At 40.4% G+C, this 19,511-nt stretch overlaps 1 protein-coding gene across 12 annotated transcripts in view; it reads right to left on the reverse strand.

The window, feature by feature from the left end:
* The window catches only part of AREL1 (apoptosis resistant E3 ubiquitin protein ligase 1), a 46,428-nt gene that overhangs the window by 19,573 nt on the left and 7,344 nt on the right, over window positions 1–19,511 (reverse strand). For 4 of the 12 annotated variants that reach the window (XM_001490935.7, XM_070250175.1, XM_070250170.1 and 1 more), the window contains exons 2-5: window positions 11,419–11,739; window positions 6,462–6,522; window positions 5,333–5,559; window positions 4,150–4,387 (exon numbers count right to left, since the gene is read on the reverse strand). In XM_001490935.7, coding sequence (XP_001490985.3) covers window positions 4,150–4,387; window positions 5,333–5,559; window positions 6,462–6,477 — 481 coding nt within the window. In that variant the 5' untranslated portion in view covers window positions 6,478–6,522; window positions 11,419–11,739. Of the gene's footprint in view, window positions 1–4,149; window positions 4,388–5,332; window positions 5,560–6,461; window positions 6,523–11,418; window positions 11,740–13,392; window positions 13,468–19,511 lie in introns of those variants that run through there. The other 8 variants (XM_070250168.1, XM_070250171.1, XM_070250173.1 and 5 more) reach the window with 4 other exon arrangements.

Raw genomic sequence — 19,511 nt, forward strand, 5'->3', positions numbered from 1 at the left:
GATTAATTCAAATGAACTTTGGGGACTTATTTTAACAAATTCATAACCACTGGAAGCACTAAAAAAATGAGAAAAGAACTTGGAAAAAACAGAACTAAGAGTTACAGCTATCGTACCTCAAGTCCCACTGGGAACCTACAAGGGAGGCAGGTCTTAAAAATAAGTGCTGAACAATCGTAAAACAAAGAAACAAAAAACTCCAAAATATTTAGATACAAATCTAACAAAACATATACGAGAATTCTATGTTGAAAACTACAAAATGCTGATGAAAGAAATAAAAATATGTCTAAATAAATTCAGAGGTGCACCATGTTTATGAATTGCGAGACTCAACACAGTAAACAAGTAAATTCTCCCCAAACGATATACGGGTTTAATACAATTCTTATCAACATTTCAGCAAGATTTTTGTACATTTAGAAAATATTGTTCTAAAATTTATATGGAAAGGCAAAGGATCTAGAATAGCTAAAATAATTCTGAAAAAAAAGAGTAAAGTGAGAAGAGTCAGTTTATCCAATTTTAAGACTTACTACATAGCTACAGTAATCAAGACTGAGGCATTGGTGGAGGGATAGACACATAGATCAATGGAAGAGAACAGAGAACCCAGAAATAGACTCCTACAAATATGCCCCACTCATCTTTGACAAAGGTGCAAAAGCAATGGAATGGTGGAAAGACAGCCTTTTTAACAACTGGTGCTGGAGCAACCAGATATCTGTAAGCAAAAAAATCACGAATCTTGGGGCTGGCCCTGTGGCAGGGTAGGTAAGTTCCGTGCACTCTGCTTCAGTGGTCCAGGTTCATGGGTTCAGATCCCAGGTGCAGATCTACACTACCCATGAGCCATGCTGTGGCAGTGACCCACATACAAAGTGGAGGAAAACTGGCACAGATATTAGCTCAGGGCTAATCTTCCTCAAGCAAAAAAAAAAAGAAGAAGAAGAAGAAGATTGGCAACAGCTATTAGTTCAGGGTGCATCTTCCTCAGCAAAAAAAAAAAGAAAGAATGTTAACCCAATATATAAAAATTAACTAAGAATGGATTATGACCTTAAAAACACTGGAGAAAATCTTCAGGATCTAGGATTAGTCAAAGAGTTCTCAGGTACCAAAAGTATAATCCATAAAAGGAAAAATTAACTGACTTTGTCAAAATTAAAAACTTTTGCTTTGTAAAAGACCCTATTAAGGGGATGAAAAGAAAAACTAAAGATTGAGAGAAAATATTTGCAAACTACATATGTAACAGAAGTCTAGTATGTAGAATACATAAAGAACTCTCAAAACTCAACAGTGAAAAACAAAAAACCCCAATTACAAATGGGCAAAAGACATATTACCAAAGAGGATACACAGATGGCAAATAAGCACAGGAAAAGATGTTCAACATTGTTAACCATCAGCGAAATGCAAATGAAAACCACCACACACACAGAATGACTAAAATAGAAAATAGTGACAATATCAAATGTTAGTGAAGATGTGAAAAAACTGGATCATCCAAACATTTCTGGTGAGAATATAAAATGCTGCAGGCACTCTGTAAAAGAGTTCAGCAGTTTCTTAAAAATACTAAGCGTGCAACTACCATGTAACCTAGCAATTGCATTCCTGGGTATTTATACCAAAGAAATGAAAACATGTTTACACAAAAACCTGTACATGAATGCACATTGGTTTATTGATAATAGCCAAGAACTGGAAACAACCCAGATGTCCTTCAAATGGTGTATGGTTAAACAAACTATGGTACATTCACACCATGGAATACTACTCAGTGATAAAAAGGAACCAACTGTTGAAATACTCAACAACCTGGAGGAATCTCCAGAGAATTAGGCTGAGCGAAAAAAGGGTATGTAATCTTTGGTTATAAACTGTATAATTCCATTTATATAACATTCTTGAAATGACAGAATTATAGAAATGGAGAACAGATTAGTGGGCTGCCAGAGCTTAAGAAACAGGTGGGTTTTGTTGTTAGTGCTGTCAAGTCGAATCTGACTCCTAGCACTCCTGTATACAGCAGAGCGGAATGCTGCCCAGTTGGTCTTTTTGCGCCATCCTCTCACCTTCCAGCACTATATCAGACAATGCTCTGCTGCTATTTAGAGGATTTTCATGTCAATTTTTTTGGAAGTGGGTGCCAGGTGCTTCTCCCTAGTTTGTCCAGTCTGGAAGCTTCACTGAAACCTGTCCACCACGGGTGACCCTGCTGGTATTTGAAATACTGGTGGCATAGCTTTTAGCATCACAGCAACACACAGTCACCACAGTATGACAATGGACAGATGGGTAGGTGTGGTGTCCTGACTGGGAAACAAACCCAGGCCACCAGGGTGAGAGCACAGAATCTTAACCACTGGACCACCAGGGCTCGCTAAAAGGTGGGTGGGGGAGGGAAAATGGATGTGGCTTTAAAAAGGAAACATGAAGGATCCTTATGGTGATGCAAATGTTCTGGTATCTTGATTGTACCAAGGTAAACATGGCTGTGATATTGTACTTTAGTTTTGTAAGATGTTACCATTGGGGGAAACTGGGTCAAGGCTACACCAAATCTCTGTTTTATTTCTTACAATTGCATGAGGATATACAATTACAGTCATGTGCTGCATAATGACGTTTTGGTCAATAAGGGACGGCATATATGATGGTGGTCCCATAAGATTAGTACCATATGTGGCCTAGGTGAGTAGCAGGCTATACCATCTACATTTGCATAAGTACACTCCAGGATGTTCACACAATGACAAAATCAAGTAACAACGCATTTCTCAGAAGACAGCCTCATTGTTAAGTGATGCATGACTATATCTCAGAGTTTAATTTTAGTTTAAAAATATAATAAATAGTTTAAAAATAAAAAGGCTGGTACATATTGTAAGGATATGAACTGTTCTCCAATGGTGGCAACAAAGTGGGGAGATGATAATTCATGTGTGAAGGAATCTGTGAGTGAGTCACTGGAGCAAAGGAGGAGACACATGAAGAAGGAGCTGGGTTGGGAGTCACCTTGTCCAGAGCCTTCCTTCCTAAGAGAAAGAAAGCTGAGGACCACTCAAGCAACGATACGCAAATCTTCATAAGGCCCCTCTCATGATGGTTTGACTCCAAAAGGTTCCCAAAGTCTTCTCATTTCTGTGGATACCAACCTGGCCACTATCTAATGACACCCTCAAAAGGAAGCCAAGGCAGGGCATACAGAGCAGACAGAATCTCAACAGACTAAAGAGATACGTTGCAGAAGCAGAAGTCAGATATTATAGTTTTAGGCTTTGAAGTCAGTGAGCATCTATCATCTGGCATAAAGGATATGAGGCAGGGAGAAAGTAGAGATAGAGGGCTCAACTCTTAGATACCAGAAGCTTAGGCAGACATTCTTCAGTGAGAAGTAAAATACATATTGGTAGCCAGGGTGGGATAAGGGTCAAGGTGCTTCTACTCGAAAAGGTTTCAAAAATCAGTAGAATTTACTTTTTGTCTATTCTGGCACCCTTACCCCTTAAGAACTTACCAGGCTGATGACCCAGCAATTCCACTGCTAAAGAAATGAAAACATATGTCCATACAAAAACTTGTACACAAAGGTTCATGGTAGCATTATTAATAGTAGACAAAAATGAAAATAACCCAAATGTCCATCAGCTGATGAATAGATAAATAAAATGTGGCACATCCATACAATCAATGCAGTATTATTTAGCAATAAAATGAAATCAAGTAGTGATTCATGCTACAACATGGATGAATCTTAATAGGACTATGCTAAGTGAAACAAGCCAGTCACAAAAGGCCACAGATTTTATGATTACACTTACATGAAACGTCTGGAGTAGGTAAATCTACAGAGGCAGTAGATTAGTGGTTACCTAGGGCTGGGGGGTTTGGCGAAAATGGGGAGTGACTGCTAATGGGTACAGGAATTCTTTTTGGGGTGATGAAAATACTCTAGAATTGACTGTAGTGATGGTTGCACAACTCTATGAATTTTAAGAAACATTTAACTGTATATTTTAAATGGATGAATTATATGGCATGTGAATTAATCTCAATAAAGGTGTTACTTAAACAAAAAAAGACAAAGGAAGGAAGGGATGAAAGGAGAGAAAGGAAGAAAGAAAGAAAAAAAGAACATACCAGGCTGAAAAATCTTGTAGTAGGGACTGTAGGCCACGTTTAATCCACCAAGCTTCACTGAGATTTCATAACGCCCAGCCTTGCGCACAGTGAAGGCCACCTTCACCACGTTGGAACTGGGCTCCTGCAGGACTTCCTGGGTCACTGGAATTTCCACTGCTAGTTCAACATGAGAAATGTGAACTCTCAGTCCCACAGGCCGATGTGCAGGGAAAGGCTGCCCGTTCTTGTAGAATAACTGCAGTGGGGAGCAGAGGGGCGGCACCCATTAGAGAGCAGAGAGAAAAAACTGCTTCCTGTCTAATTCGAGAGAGTGTGGGCACATTGGAGGGAGCTGGCAAAGCCCAGTACCTGCCCGTTCCAACAGGCCTGCTCACAGACACAGAGAAAAACAAATTCTCTCCATGCTTCAAAGAAAACCATTATATCATGAACAAATTCTTAACCTTCTCAGAGGACAGAGAGAAAATATACATTGAATCAATTTCAACTTGACATTTTTGGAACCACAAGTGCTGCCTGCTCTGTCTCACCAGCCCTTTGTATTATATTATCACTGTTAACCCAAATGTAAAGGTAAGTCAGTGGGTCACATTGGCACTGAGTGAACCAAAGCACCAGGGAAGATGAGGGGAGTTCAGGCTATTGAGCCGAGCAGAATACTGCAGTGGAGAAGTCATCACAGGGGCGGCAAACTTTTCCTGTAAAGTGTCAGAGAGTAAATATTTTTGGCTTTGTGGGTCACACACAGCTATTGAACTGTGGTTAACCAACCACTCAAGTATGAAAGCAGCCATAAGCAATACAGGAAGATGAATGGGTATGGCTATGTCCCAATAAAACTGTATTTACAGAAACAAGAGGTGGGCGTGATTTGGCCCTCGGGCCACAGTTTGCCAACCCCCATTCTACAATACCTAGTCTTTTCAGTAATATTTTTCTTATTTTGAGAAAGTAACATTAAGCTTTTATACATCTTCAAAGCTAAGCACTTATTAAACCAAAATGATAGAGAAATTCGTGACTCTTCAGATACTAACGATTCCCAAGTCCCTGGGAGAGACTGAAAAACCAGGGAAAATGTTAATATTCCTGGCCAGCACCACCAACAGACTGAACTGGGCTCTGGAAAGCAAGTGACTCAGAAACCCCAATGGGTATGGAGACAGAAACATTCCCTTACATGCACTCGGAAGGCCATGCTGTGGCCCACCTCATAGGGGTCCTTCCAATCCCAGGAGACTTTGCAAGACCGGGGATCCAGGTAATTTCCCCGCACGTAGTCATAAATAGTCCGGTCCCCTCGGCGCTCACGGTCCTCATTCTGGAGGAAGCTGACTACACGTGCGGCAAGCTCAAAGAGGAACTTAATTGTGAAGAAGAACGCAACCACAGACACTGTGATTCCACCTATGTAAAAGAGAGAACACATGTACCACCTGCCAGTTACACACTACAGCTTATGGAATAGGCTAGCCATCTCTCAAAAATTAAAGGAAACCAGGTTGAGATGGCAAAACGTCCAAAGACACACTAGACTGGGTCACTACCTCTGTGGGTGAAGAGAGGAACGTCTACACCAGGGGTTAGAGACTGTAGTCCTCCGGCCAAATCCCACCCACTGACTGTTTTTGTAAATAAAGTTCTACTGGAACACAGCCCCACCTACGCATTTACACCCTGTCTAGGGCTGCTTTTTGCCCTACAGTGGCAGAGTTCAGTAGTTGTGACAGAGACTGTACAGCCTAGGAGGCTAAAAATATTTACTATTTGGCCCTTTACAGAAAAAGTTTGCCAATGCTCATTCTATACCATGGACCACATAAAATGGCCCGCCCCCCACCTTCCTGCACATGCTGGGCCCTCACAGTGGTAGCAAAAAGAATGCGCCTTCTAGTCACTCCATTTGAAAGTCTTCCCTTCCCTTATCCACTTGGCAAAAGCCCTCCCCAATCCCCACCAGATTTAAGGGTTCCCTCTTCTGGGCTCCCTCAAAGTCCTGTGCATTCATTTACTATAACTTTTCTCCCCCTCGAGAATATCTCCCCTCATGTTATGAACTTCCTAAAGGCAGACTTTTGCCTTATTCGACTTTGACTTGGCAGGAAACACTGTCTGGCACTGACTATAATTACTCAGTAAATATTTCCCAAACAAATGAATTCCACTGCCAGCTATGTGAAGGTATATTCTGGCATGACTGGAAATATTTCTAAGTCTATTTTCAAGGGGAAAGGGGGAGGACAGGGAGGCAAAAGGGATGTAAGCAACCCTAATAAAAAGACAATAAAGAGAGCTCACTCATAACGTACCAATAACGTAAAACATCAGGTCCCTTCAACGCCGACAGACAGCCCAGGATCACAGCTGCAGCTGCAAAAGAAAACTTTGGTTTAGTTTTTCCTCCCACTCTCCTTATAGCCATCTCAGAGAGAGAAAAAGGAGAGCGTATGGCTTGAGCCAACTGTCTCCAGCCTTACTATCCCTGTCCTCTCTCTCTAACTTGACAGGTGCCCTACAACATATTTCAGAGAAAGAGAATGCATCATTACCCCTAAAGACTTCCAATCTACTGACCACCCTAGGAATACCACAAACAGCCACTTGCTTTATTGCTAATTACAAAACACAATAACATGGTTTTCATCTTCTTAGATCCAGGGCCCCAAGACAGTTTCCCTCCCCCACACAAAGTGGTGCTAATTAACACAAGCCAAGAGGATAATGGAGTCGCTCTCCCTGTATATTTGCCTTCTGGAAGTAATTCATCTAAATAGAAATAGTTATATAAAATGTGGATTTTTAAAAGCAAGTATTATTACCATCATGTTGGCATTATGTAATTAAAATGAACTCTGGGTCATCCCAATAATAAGCAGTGGGCATATAAGAGAAGTCATTTTTGCTGTTACCAATCAGACGAACTAATGAGCCCTGTGGAAGATGAACTTAGCAGAAAGGCCAAGGAGAGGAACAAAAGGAGGAGACTGTACTTCTCATCCTAAGTGATGCCTGCCAAGGTCAGAACAATTCAAACAGGGGCCAGAGTTTGAGGGGAAACTTTCACCGTTATTAAACTTATTTCCAGAATGAGATTTCAATCTTCATTACCCATTTGAACCACCCAAGGTACTGCCAAGGAAAACTGCAGTGTATACTGATGTTCATATCTAATCATTGAGTTTTGACCTTAGTATAGGCTATACAGGTTCTCCATTCTACACTTCACTGAATTCATTCTTTCTTTTCAAGTTAATATATATTAAGGTATCAATGTTATCTCAACTCAGCAGCTTTTATCACTACCAGAATATTACTCACAGACAAGACAGTTGAAAATTTCTAGGCTCAGATTTGGGAGGGACCAAAACAACTTTTTTTTTTTTACAAGGTGTGCTTTTATGTCTAATAGTGCCGGAAAAATTTAAGAGGGAGACAGAAAGTGGCCATTAGTTCCCTTGATAATGTACCCAATGGAATTCATAGAGAGTAGGTAATTTGAGGAATGACCATGCCAAGTTTCATAGAAATCCCTATTTAGCCTGGTGTCTAAAGTCCAACCAGAAAGGAAATCCACAGAGCAAACATTAGCACTGTCAATACACATGGATTAAGCTGCTCCCCAAAGGGTCTATTATAAAGAGACAATATACAGACATCAAATTTGGGATTACAACTACTGAGCCTCCTTCCCAAACAAGTATCTCACCTCCTGGGACCCTACACTGAAAAGCTGCTATCATGTCTCAAAAAGCATCTGTCTGTGCCTTACTGGATGTGCTGGATGACTTGGTAGGACCAAAACCGGCAGTTCAACTATCTTATGGACTCCCTCAGTTGGATGCCATCCAATCTGATCCTGGATGTGAAAATTTGATCCTCAGCGAAGTCAGCATTCAGCAGAAAATGAAATATATGTGGCTGATGTTACAGGACTTGTGGTCTCAAGTCTCTCGCTCATTGGAGGAAAAAGAGCAATGCTGAATTTATGGTACATGTCATGAGGGCTGGGAAAATTCCTATGTGTTATCTCTGACAACCACAACAACTTCTTCTGAGGGGCAGCTGACAAGCAGTAAGGCCCAGGGCTACAACTAACTATGTGACCAATCTGGCTTCAGAATTCTCACTGCTATAAAGAGTTGAGATTTAATAATTTCTATGGCACCATCTCCTTTAGTGTGATAGGACTTCAATATAAGTTCCCACAGCCATCAAGACCCTAAAATCAAACAGTATAACAAAGAGTGTAATAAAGAAGATGAGGGCATGGACTCTAGAACTAGACTACCCAGGTTCAAGCCCATTCTCCACAACTCACAGTGTGAGCCTGGACTAGATATTTACCATGTCTATAAAGTGCCAGCTTCCTTAACTGTCAAATGGGGATAATACCTGTATGTATCTCATAGACGTGTTGTGAGGATTAAATGAGTTAGCACATGTAAACAGGCCAGAATAGTGCCTGGCACACAGTGAGTTCTCAGTTTTAATTATTATCATAATTATTATCAATACTAACAGCAGCATCACTATACTACTCCTTCACTTCAGAGGCAAGGAAACAAGGAATCTCTCTACTGGCCCACACTTTCTTCAATGGGAAATGCATTAGAATTATAAAAGGCATAGCTTCTCTTACAGTACTTCAAATCTCTGCCTGTGTGGTAGTTCTCTACAGTATTCTAATTTCAAGTCTGAAAATTTTTATAATGAAGAGTTAAAATTCATCCTAAAATAATTCATCCAACAAATATTGAGTACCTCCTTAATGTGTTAGGTACTGAGGAAAGTGTCAAACAGCCACAGTCTCAGTCCTCATGAAGCTGGCAGTAATGAGCTTGACATTGTTGAGTCCTTGTCCATTTTTTCCCACCCACTTAGTTCTCAACCAAATCATCAATACTAATCTAGATCACCTAGCCCTTTTCTAATAGGTCAATTCTACATTTCTACTCCAATTCCCTTTATTATTTAAAACTCAGCATACCAATTACTACTTTTTTCCAAACAACTCTCCTCTTCTCCTTGAAACCTCCTTGTGACCAGGGAATTAGCTCTGTCAATTCATCACTCATTGATTTGACCTTTACAAAATGTCCCACTTCTCTACAATAGCTCTCAAAAACCTCCCCAACAAAATTTACTCATCTCTCAATTTTACCCATGGTCACATTTTGAACCTGCCTTCCTTCCACATTTTCCCCTTTCTTATTCTTCCTGAATGATGTCACAAAGCCTCCCTATCTTTGGCACTCAAATCACTGTTATTCTAGATTTCACTTCTGTTCTGTAGGCATTTTCTGTCCTCTTACTGACCCTGTCGGGGCTCTCTCTGCTGTCTCTGCTCCCATCCCCAGCCACAACATTCTCCTTGGCCCCATCTCCCACCTTACCTTGTTATTCATCCTATGATCTATGCGAATCAGATCCTTTACACTTTTACACAAAACCTCTGAAATGTCCCATCTCCATACCTTTGCAAAAGTCATTTCCTCTGCCTAGACTATCCTCTCCCCTCTCAGTCTCTACCCACGGAAAATCTCCTAACCCTAAAGTCTAGGCAAGATCCTATCTCCCCTCCCTGAAATCATCCCTGAGCCTCAATTTAGAAATTCCTCCCCTCCTCTGAATTCCCACACTGCTTTGTTATGATGTATCTTGTAGCACTTTCATTTCAGTCCCTTGTTTGTTTTATTTTCCATTTCAGAGTGGTAAATAACATGAGGCAAAGGCTAGTCTTAAAAATTCTCCACAGCATCCAACATAACTATATATAGTAATTGCAATAAATATGAATAAAATATCTGAATGGATATGGTCAAACATCTGTTCTTTTCTTTGCCCAGCATGCCTACAAATCAGGAATTTTTCACATGGGACCTTCCTTTTAGATACAGTTTTTAAAGACTTCTCTAATTAGCAGTATATTCACTGAGCCAAGGGTTATAAGCTCTTCAGACCAATTCAATTCAACAAGTATGTATCAAATACCCACGCTAGAGTCATGGGTTCTCATGTACCACATGGTATCCAGTTTTATGGTCCTATCTTTCTAATCTTGATCTTTAATTTTTTTACAACAGTTTCTGTAGCACTCTCCACTTTCGGCTGCTCACACTTCTTCATAAAATTATTTTGGAACTCTTCCTGAGTCTAAGTCAAGCACAAAGAAGCCTCTGCCATACTATTTCACGCAATTCAGCTACATGAGTATTTTGTTTGTTTTCAAGTTCATCTCTTTAGTGTTCTTGCCCTTATATAATTCAGCAGATGTGATATTCTAAGCTAGCAGAATAAATGTAGTCGTAGTAAAGTAATACTCACTACCCCCTTATTGAGCCATTTATGTAGGCAAAACACTGCACTTAGTGCTTATATAAGTTAGCCTAAATAACTGCCACCATAACAACTTGGTGAAATAAGCACTGTTATTCTCATTTTACAGATTGAAAAAAAAAAAGCTGGGCATGGAAAAGTTAACTTGCTGAACATCTCCCAGCTGGTTAAGTGACAGAGCTGAGACTCAAGCCAGTGTCTGACTCTGAAGCCCAACGTTCTTAATCTCATACAACACTGAATCGTGAAAAAGAATGGAGTCACAGGGATACCGAAGAATTTGGGAAGAGAAAAGATTTAAGAAAAGAGGTAAAAGAATGTATGAAAAACATTACCCAATCTTACTGTGAGGAAACTCACCATGAGGCTAAAATTAGAAAGATAAACGCTTATGGCCATTTTTTTAATCTTTTGAAATAGAAAGAAAGCATGACAAAGGAAAATGGAATGCAGTACCAATTATCTAAAACGAAAATATCGCTTGCTTACTAAAAGATCCCGGGCAAGTTGCTTAACACTACAGCACTTTGGCTTACACTGCCTACAAAAGGGGAGAGGAAGGCAGAAGTACTTGAAAACATCTGTCTCAAGGGAATGTTAGAAAGTGGACCAACATACATATTCTAAAACTTTTTGCTTTTTTAGGAGTATAAAGATTTAAAATTACAATATGAAAGAAACTTTAGCCCTAACATTGAAGATCAGTTGTGAAAAAGTCATTTCCCAGAAATGAAGAATTGATTTCTTCATACTCGAAGCTGTCCTGCTGGGCAGGGTGGGATGGGGTAGGGTGGGGAGAAGGGAATCCATTCTAACTCAGCTGCACACTTCAACAGCTGTCCCTTGCTAAAAAGGCTTAAGAACCAGTTACTGAGTCCATGTTCTGCACATCCCAATAACAAGTGAGTCTTAACTAGTCTATTGCCTTACCTTTAAACGAGGGCCCATGTTCTGAGGACGGAACGCAGCACTCCTATTCACCAAAGCGGGTAATTTTTGGCCCCTTTCACGTTGTCTTCCAACTTCCACAAGAAAGAAAACAGCCACAAGGTCAACAGAAAGTGTCTGTCCATCAGATTTTCAGTGACGGTGTGTCACAGAAGCAGAGGGTCAGTGTTTCTGGAGTGAACTGGATGAATTCCAAGGTGGAGAAACACGGCCCCAAAATATATCATCCCTGGACTTCTCTCTAGTGCAGGGTGCAATCAACTGCCAAAGGACCCATCTGTTCTGCTGTCTCAGGAGCCTACCCTACAAAGGAAAAATGAGTCAGTGGAAGAGGTTTTTATTTCTCAAAGAGAATCCCCAGGAAACCACAAAGAAGGGGTAGAACTGGCAGTGGAAACCCTGGGACACTAAAAATAACTAAGTGCAGGTACATTGACCAAGTTTTCCCAATTGTAACTCCACAAGGAAAGTCAAGTGGCAATCTCACTGCCTTAACTGTGTCCCCCTCCAGAAAGAAGCTCCAGAATTTCAGTTGGTTCCAACCCTTCAGTAGAAGCAAACTCGAGCACAGATTTAGAGTAAGCCTCATCAAAACCACATGCTCAGTTTCAGTTTAATGGGGCTGGAGCACAGGGTCTGGCAACACGGTGAAGAGAAATGAGATGAGGACAAGTGAGGCCAGGTTACAGGGCACCTTGTGTGCTATGATAAGGAATTAGGACAATATTCAGTTGGAAAGGGGAAACCACCAAAGAGCTTTTAAAATCTAATCTATCAGCCTTTGCAGTCTGCTCCCTTTGTGCCCATGTATGCACTTCCAAGACACAGTTAAACAATGCTGATTTTATCTTTAAACAGTAAAATTTGTACTATGAGTGAGGGAAAAAAATCTGACCTTTCAAGATAAAGTCACTAAGTAATAAAGTTCAGTAAAGTCAGGCTGTAACTCAAAGATATTCATGAACTAAATGTAGCAGAAAGGGGGTCATGGCAAGGCATACATAAACAGCTACCATAAAATACATGAGAAGAGACTAGTAATCACGAAAAGAGACAGCCTCTTTCCACACGGCAGGAACTGTTCCCAATGCTTCATATGTATTAACTCACAATCCCAAGACATAGACACAATTATCCCTATTTGACAGATGAGGAAACTGAGGCACTTTCTCAAGATTACGCACAATAAGTAGTAGAGTTGAGTCAACCCAGACAACCTGAACCCAGAATCCATGCTTTTTCTTTTTCTCTTTTTGTGAGGAAGATTGTCGCTGAGCTAACATCTGTGCCAGTCTTCCTCTATTTTATGTGGGATGCCGCCACAGCATAGTGACAAGCAGTGCAAGGTCCACGCCCAGGATTCAAACCTGCAAACCCCAGGCCACTGAAGCGGAGCACGTGAACTTAACCACTACACCACTGGGCTGACCCTCAGAATCCATGCTTTTAATAACTCCTCTACTGCCTCTCTACATGGGAAAGTGAGAAAAAAAACCACAGAAGGCTAATAAGAGCAGAAGAGAAGAATAAGTAGAGGCCAGCAGATCAAACACGTTGGCAAACTTTTATAATTAAAAATAAATAAGTGTATGTATTTATTTTAAAATATGGTGACAGACTTGCCAAGTACATGAGCCAAAACCTGGGTCAGCTAGCAATTGGAACCAGCTTAAAGGATCCACAAACAAGAGAAGACTTACATAAACTATAAGAGATTCGTTAGAATGCTATATAAGCATTTTAAAAACGACACTTTTAAAGAATAACAACAGACGGAATTGCTCACAAATAAAATGTTAAATGAAAAAACAAGCACAAAATTATTTGCATAGCATAAGCCTAATTTTTTAAATATTACATTACATAAAGAAGACTGGAAGAAACAACATAAAAATGTTAATAGTGGTCATTTCTTTGTGTATGGAATTGTAAATAATTTTGATTTTCCACCTGTACCTTTTAGTGTCTTCCAAATTCTTCATGATGCAAGAACATATAAAAAGTTCCTATTTCCAAAGAATATTTTTTTTTCTAAAAAAGTGACAGAATAGGCAAGTTATCTTTTTTTCACATACGGAAACAGTATTAAAAAATTAGCTAAAGACACTAGAATGTACAATTTTTATTTCTATTTATTGTGATCTTAGTGGGTCTCCAACCCTGCGATGAGCCATTTGATTATTAAATCAAATAACTCTAGTTCTAAATTCATCTTGACTGTGCCCCACCATGAACTACCATGCTTACCCGTCCCCCCACCCCCACAGAAATTTCCGTGTCTCTAGTGAGCTTCAAGACTCAACTCAAGTACCACCCTCTTTCCTGGTCCAATTGCCAGGCCCCTCTGAGGGCTCCCCTACACCGGGCAGAACCAATCACTTCTTCATTTCTGATAATTCTATGCTGAAGATCCTCTATTAGACCATTTATTAGTCTGTATTGTAATTATTTGTTTATACAGTATTCTCTCCTAACGGACTGTGGGCTCCCTGAGGACACTGACTGGCTCTTACTCATCTTTGCCTTCCAGTGGCTAGTATCTGGTGTTCAGAGTCTCTCTCAGAGCCTGTACTTTCACAAGTTCCCCAAGTGAATTCTAATGCATGTTAAAGTTTGAGAAGCGTGGTCTAGACTAGAGCAGTCCGCCTGAGAAGGGACCCAATATTCTGCGTCTCTATCAAGCTCACAGGTAATGCTGATGCTGCTGGTCTGCAGACCCTGCTTTCAGGAGCAACGGTCTAGAGCAGGAGTTGGCTAACTACAGCCTGCTGGCCAAATCCAGACAGGCGCCTGTTTTTGTAAAAAAAAAAAAGAAAGAAACTGTAAAAAAAGAATGAACACAGCCAATTCGCTTGTTTACATATTGTCTATGACCGCTTTCGCACTACAAGACCAGAGTTGAGCAGTTGCAGCAGAGACATATGGCCTGCAAAGCTTTCCTACCTGACCCTTTACAAAAAACGTTAACCAATCTGGCATGGAGGTTTTAGTCTTAAAGCTATATAACTGCTTTGTATAAATGAACTCATTTTTATGAATCAAAAAAGCATAAAATCATTTTCTTCCAGTTCTATCATCCCCTCTTAGGAAAAGAGCTACAAAACCTGCAACATTATGCAAATATTTCTCCTGGCTAATTTCAACCGTTATTTAAAAGCTTTATGCCTCCCATACCCTGAGTAGGAATTTTATACAATCATTTCCCAAAGTACGTGTTTCATACAATCATGCTTGCGTTTCATCAAGGCTATAATTTCCTAAAACCAGTACCTCAGTGACAAAACACTATATTTGGGTTTCCAAAATTATTAGAATACATACCACTGACTGAGTCTCTACTTTTAAAGTGCTATTGTAAAAAGCCATGAAAAAAATGACGTGAAAGTCCACTTCAGAACTCTGGTGAACAAAGAGGTAGTGGCAGCACATATGAGTTCCAAATATCACCCACTGAGTTCCACAAAACCAGAGAGGACAAAAGAAAGACGTTGGCTTTGTAAGACTTAGGCTCCAGAGTCTCTCCAGAAGCACCAGCCACGAGTCCAGGAATATCAAATTTAAAAAACAGGTAATTCAATTAGGAAAAGCCCCACAGGTTAGAGTGGTCTAACTAAGGAGGTTCCAGGAAATAAAGTGCACCCTCAGATACTTTAGATATTAAATAGTTTACATTTTCCTGTGCTTAATTTCACCCTTGGTTTATTCTCCCCACTCTAAAATCTCAACATAAAAGACTACCTCCCCCATCAAGTTTATGCTCTTGAGATATTTATACAGTTGTGTATTCCTGCTATCTCGGTTCAGCCAAGTTATACGGTTTCATTTGTATTCTTTTCTCATCAGTCAGCCCCTCCAGTCTCTTAATCATTCCTGTGGGTCTTCTGTGAACTCTCTCCAGCTGGTCCCCAGTGATCTGGTAATGAGGTGCCTCCAACTGACTGCAGCCTTCCAGAAACAGCCTTGTTAGTCAGAACAGGATGAGCTCACCCTCCTCGGTTCCATGACATAATACTCCTTCGTAGACAATCCTCCAAATCACAGAAAGCTAGAATGCTGCCATATTAGACTATAACCCAATTCCACGCTTCCCAGATTTGGGCACTGGGGCATGCCAGAATGTGCTAGATGCCAGAGGATAAATGACACAGGTTCCTGCTACAGCTAGTTACTAGAGGATGAGGTGAGTGAGGTGAAAAAAGTATTTTCATGTTAAAACAAACTCATAGATAATAAAATGGAATGCAAAATATGCATGAATTTCTAAAGATAAAACATGGGAACGTTCAAAATATTCATGGATATTTTGTAATTAAATCAGAAAGGCTGCTTGGGGCTCTGCTCCCAGCTCCCAAGGGTTACATACCCATTATCCTCTACCACTAGCGGTGTTTGAGCTCAAAAGCACTACAACTCCCACTCAACTACTGTTCTATTAACCCCATTATCCCCATCCCATAAACTCACATTTTAAATAAAACTTTGCTTTTCTATAAAAAACTTTATGTTTTAGCAAATTCACTATCAACATCTTTAGGTTCTTCTGTATCATTCATTATTCATTCATTTCATATTACTTGAGCATCTGCTGCATGCCAGACTGTGTGCTAAAAGCTAAAGTCACAAGGATAAATAAGACAGGGTCTTTTCTTAACCTTGATGAACTATGTCCAACACGGGAGACGGACAATAACAGGTGGCAAGTAACACAAATGAGGAATAAATGATGTGTGGAGGGGAAGGAAGGAAAGCGGTAACTGCCTGAGAGAGTGGAGAAGTCTTCACAGAAGAGAGAACAGTGTTACTTAAGAATGAGTAAGCATTCGCAAGGCAGAAAAAAAAGGACTAAGATCCTCAGCAGAAAGAACAGCACAGGCAAAAGTACTGAGTCAAGAAAGGGAGTGATGAGAAGTTCAGCATTATGAAAGCAAAGTGTTCAGAAAGACCATCTGGGGCCAAACTAGGGTGACTGACTCTAAGTACAGTACAGTGTAGCGGTCAAGAGCATGACCTTCCTACTGAGTGATCTTGGACTAGCTACTTCTCTGTAGCTGCCTCAGATATAAAATGGAGATACACTGAGAAAAGGAAGGAATTCAGCTGCTCTTGGGGAGCAAGACTTGGAGTTTAAGGGAAGGGAGGGCTGGGTGAGACTGGAAACTAGACCCAGGTGGCTTGGTACTGCAGGAGTTCCTCGGGGGAGACAGCTCTATGTGCAAACCAGCCCCTGAGTAGCTGGGTTATCATGGTGGTTTGTACCCAGGCCGCGGCAGCTCAACCCACAATAAATGAGGAAGATGGCCGTGAGTGCATTTGAGGGACTAACTGGATTCCCAGAGAAATTCCATGTGGAAACAATGACAGCAACAATCCAAAACACTAAGTTTCCTGGGTTTTTCCAAGTACGTATGATGATAAGAACAAGAATCCACCTTTATTGAGAACTTACTATATGCCAGAACTATTCGAAGTGCTTCATGTATTATCTCATTTAACTCACATCAACCATATAAGGTAACCACATTATTATCCATACTTTATAGATTAGGAACCAGAGGCGCAGAGAGCTAAAGTAACTTGCCTATAGTCACTCAGCTGACAACTGAAAGAGCCAGGCAATGTGATTCCAGAGCCTACACTCTTAACCAGGAATACTGAGGTAACAAGAACCTCAAAAAGGAACAAAAGATATTCTTGGGATAGGAAGAATGACAGCTCAGCAATACTGAATTTGGAAATTTAAAGGAATATGACTTCACTTTAGACTTTAAGTAACAACAGAAAAACAAGAGATTATTTTTAACTAAGGGAGTAAGAGGATCACACATTTTAAAAGAAGTAACTCTAAGGACAATATGACAGAGACTCTGAAAAGGACAGACCGATAGCTGAGAGAGAGGATACTGGTCCAAGGGAGCAGCGAGACGCTGCCCGCGATGGAGCGGGAGAGGCTAGAGTGTGCTTCACTTCTATCAGAAGCAACAGGACCAGTGACCTGTGAGGCCGAAAAGATCAAAGAGAACAAGAAGCCAAGGACAAACCACTTGGGAGCCTCATGAATGGTGGTGGAGAACTGAGGCAGAGAAAACATGGAGGGAAAGATAATGAGTACAGACTGAACATGTTAAGTTTACGGTGTCTATAGGATATCCAGGTGAGTATATCCACAGGACAAATGGAAATAAGGATCTGAAGCCATAGAGATCCCAGTATCCTGGGGTCAGTTAAGACTTGCGGAATGGAAAAAGACTGCTGTGGAAAGCAGGTAGACCAAGAAAAAGGCTAATTATAGAACCCTGAGAGGATCAACCTTAAATGTCCTGACTTCCCCCCAGGAAAAGAGGAGCTAGCAAAGAAGAATGGAAGAAACAATGAGAGACGAGGAGAAAAATTGTAAAAGTAGTTTATTGGAGCCAAAAGGAAGTTTCTAGAAACTGGTGGTCAATAGTATTAGATTGGGTAAAGATTTAGCCCAGATGGGGGATTCAAAATCAGCCCCAGTTTTTTTTCCTTAGTTAATCAGAACTCTAATTCTCTGATCTAGCAACTTCTTCAAATAAAATGTCTCATTTCCATCAATTTTCATTAATATTAACCTAAACTTGACCCAACACTGATAACTATGATAACTAGTAAGCTCTTTGCAACTCAATTCAGTGATACTATTATTCCAAATTTATTTTTTAATTTGTTTGCTTGTTTTTGGTGAGGAAGATTGGCCATGAGCTGACATCTATGCCCATCTCCCTTTTTTTTTTTTTTTGAGGGAGATTAGCCCTGAGCTAACTGCTGCCAATCCTCCTCTTTTTGCTGAGGAAGACTGGCCCTAAGCTAACATCCATGCTCATCTTCCTCTACTTTATACGTGGGACACCTACCACAGCGTGGCTTGACAAGTGGTGCCATGTCCACACCTGGGATCTGAACCGGCGAACCCTGGGCCGCTGAAGTGGAACATGCGCACTTAACTGCTGTGCCACCAGGCCAGCCCCCATCTTCCTCTATTTTTTTCTACATGGGACGCTGCCACAGCATAGCTTGATGAGTGGTATAGGTCCGCACCCGGATCCCAACCTTCGAACTCTGGACCACCAAAGCAGAGTACACCAAACTCAACCACTATGCTGGTCCCTATTTTGAAATTATTTTAATGCCTATAATAATGTCAGATCTAAACTAATATGAATCCACTCTCTAATCCTGCATAAATCACTGGCAAAAAAAAATAAAAAAACTTGTCAAAATCAGCTTTATTGAGGTATAGTTTATACAGAGTAAAAGTCACCAATTTAAAGTACACAATTAGAGTTTTGACAACTGTATAAGGTTATGATACGAAACACATGCATGATACAGAACATTTCATCATCCCAAAAAGTTCCCTCATGATCTCTGCAGTCAGTCCCTCTCCTGCAACTCCCTGCACAACCAGTGATGTGCTTTCTTTCACTATAGTTTGTCTTTTACAGGACACCATAGGACATCATATACAAAATTGGTCTTCTGTGTGTGACCTAACACTTTTGAGCTGCATACATGTTGTTACATGTATCAGTAGTTCATTCTTCTTTATTGCTCAGTAGTAGTCCATTATATGGACATACAACAATTTGTTTATCCATTCACCACCAGATGAAGGGTGTTTGGGTTCTATGCAGTTTGAGGCTGTTACATAAAGCGGCTATGAATGTTCAAGTATAAGTCTTGTGCAGACACAAGTTTTCATTTCTCTTGGGTAAATAGCTAAGAGTAGGATTTTTGCATCATATGGTAAGCATATATTTAACTTGTAAGAAACTGACAAACTGTTTTCCAAAGCAGCTGTAGCATCCTGCATTTCCACCAGCAACGTATGAGGAACTCCAGTTGCTCAACATCTGTCAACACTTGGTATCATCAATCTTTTAAATTTAACCCATTCTAATAGGTGTGAAGTGACATCCCATTATGGTTTTAATTTGCATTTCCCTAAGGACTAAAATATTCAGTATCTTTTCACATGCCTATTGGCTATTAGTAAAGCTTCTTTGTTATCCAAATCTTTTGCTATTTTTAAAAATTGAGCTGTCTTTTTACTA

This window comes from Equus caballus, chromosome 24 (genome assembly GCF_041296265.1).
Source record: "Equus caballus isolate H_3958 breed thoroughbred chromosome 24, TB-T2T, whole genome shotgun sequence".
Taxonomy (NCBI): Eukaryota; Metazoa; Chordata; class Mammalia; order Perissodactyla; family Equidae; genus Equus; species Equus caballus.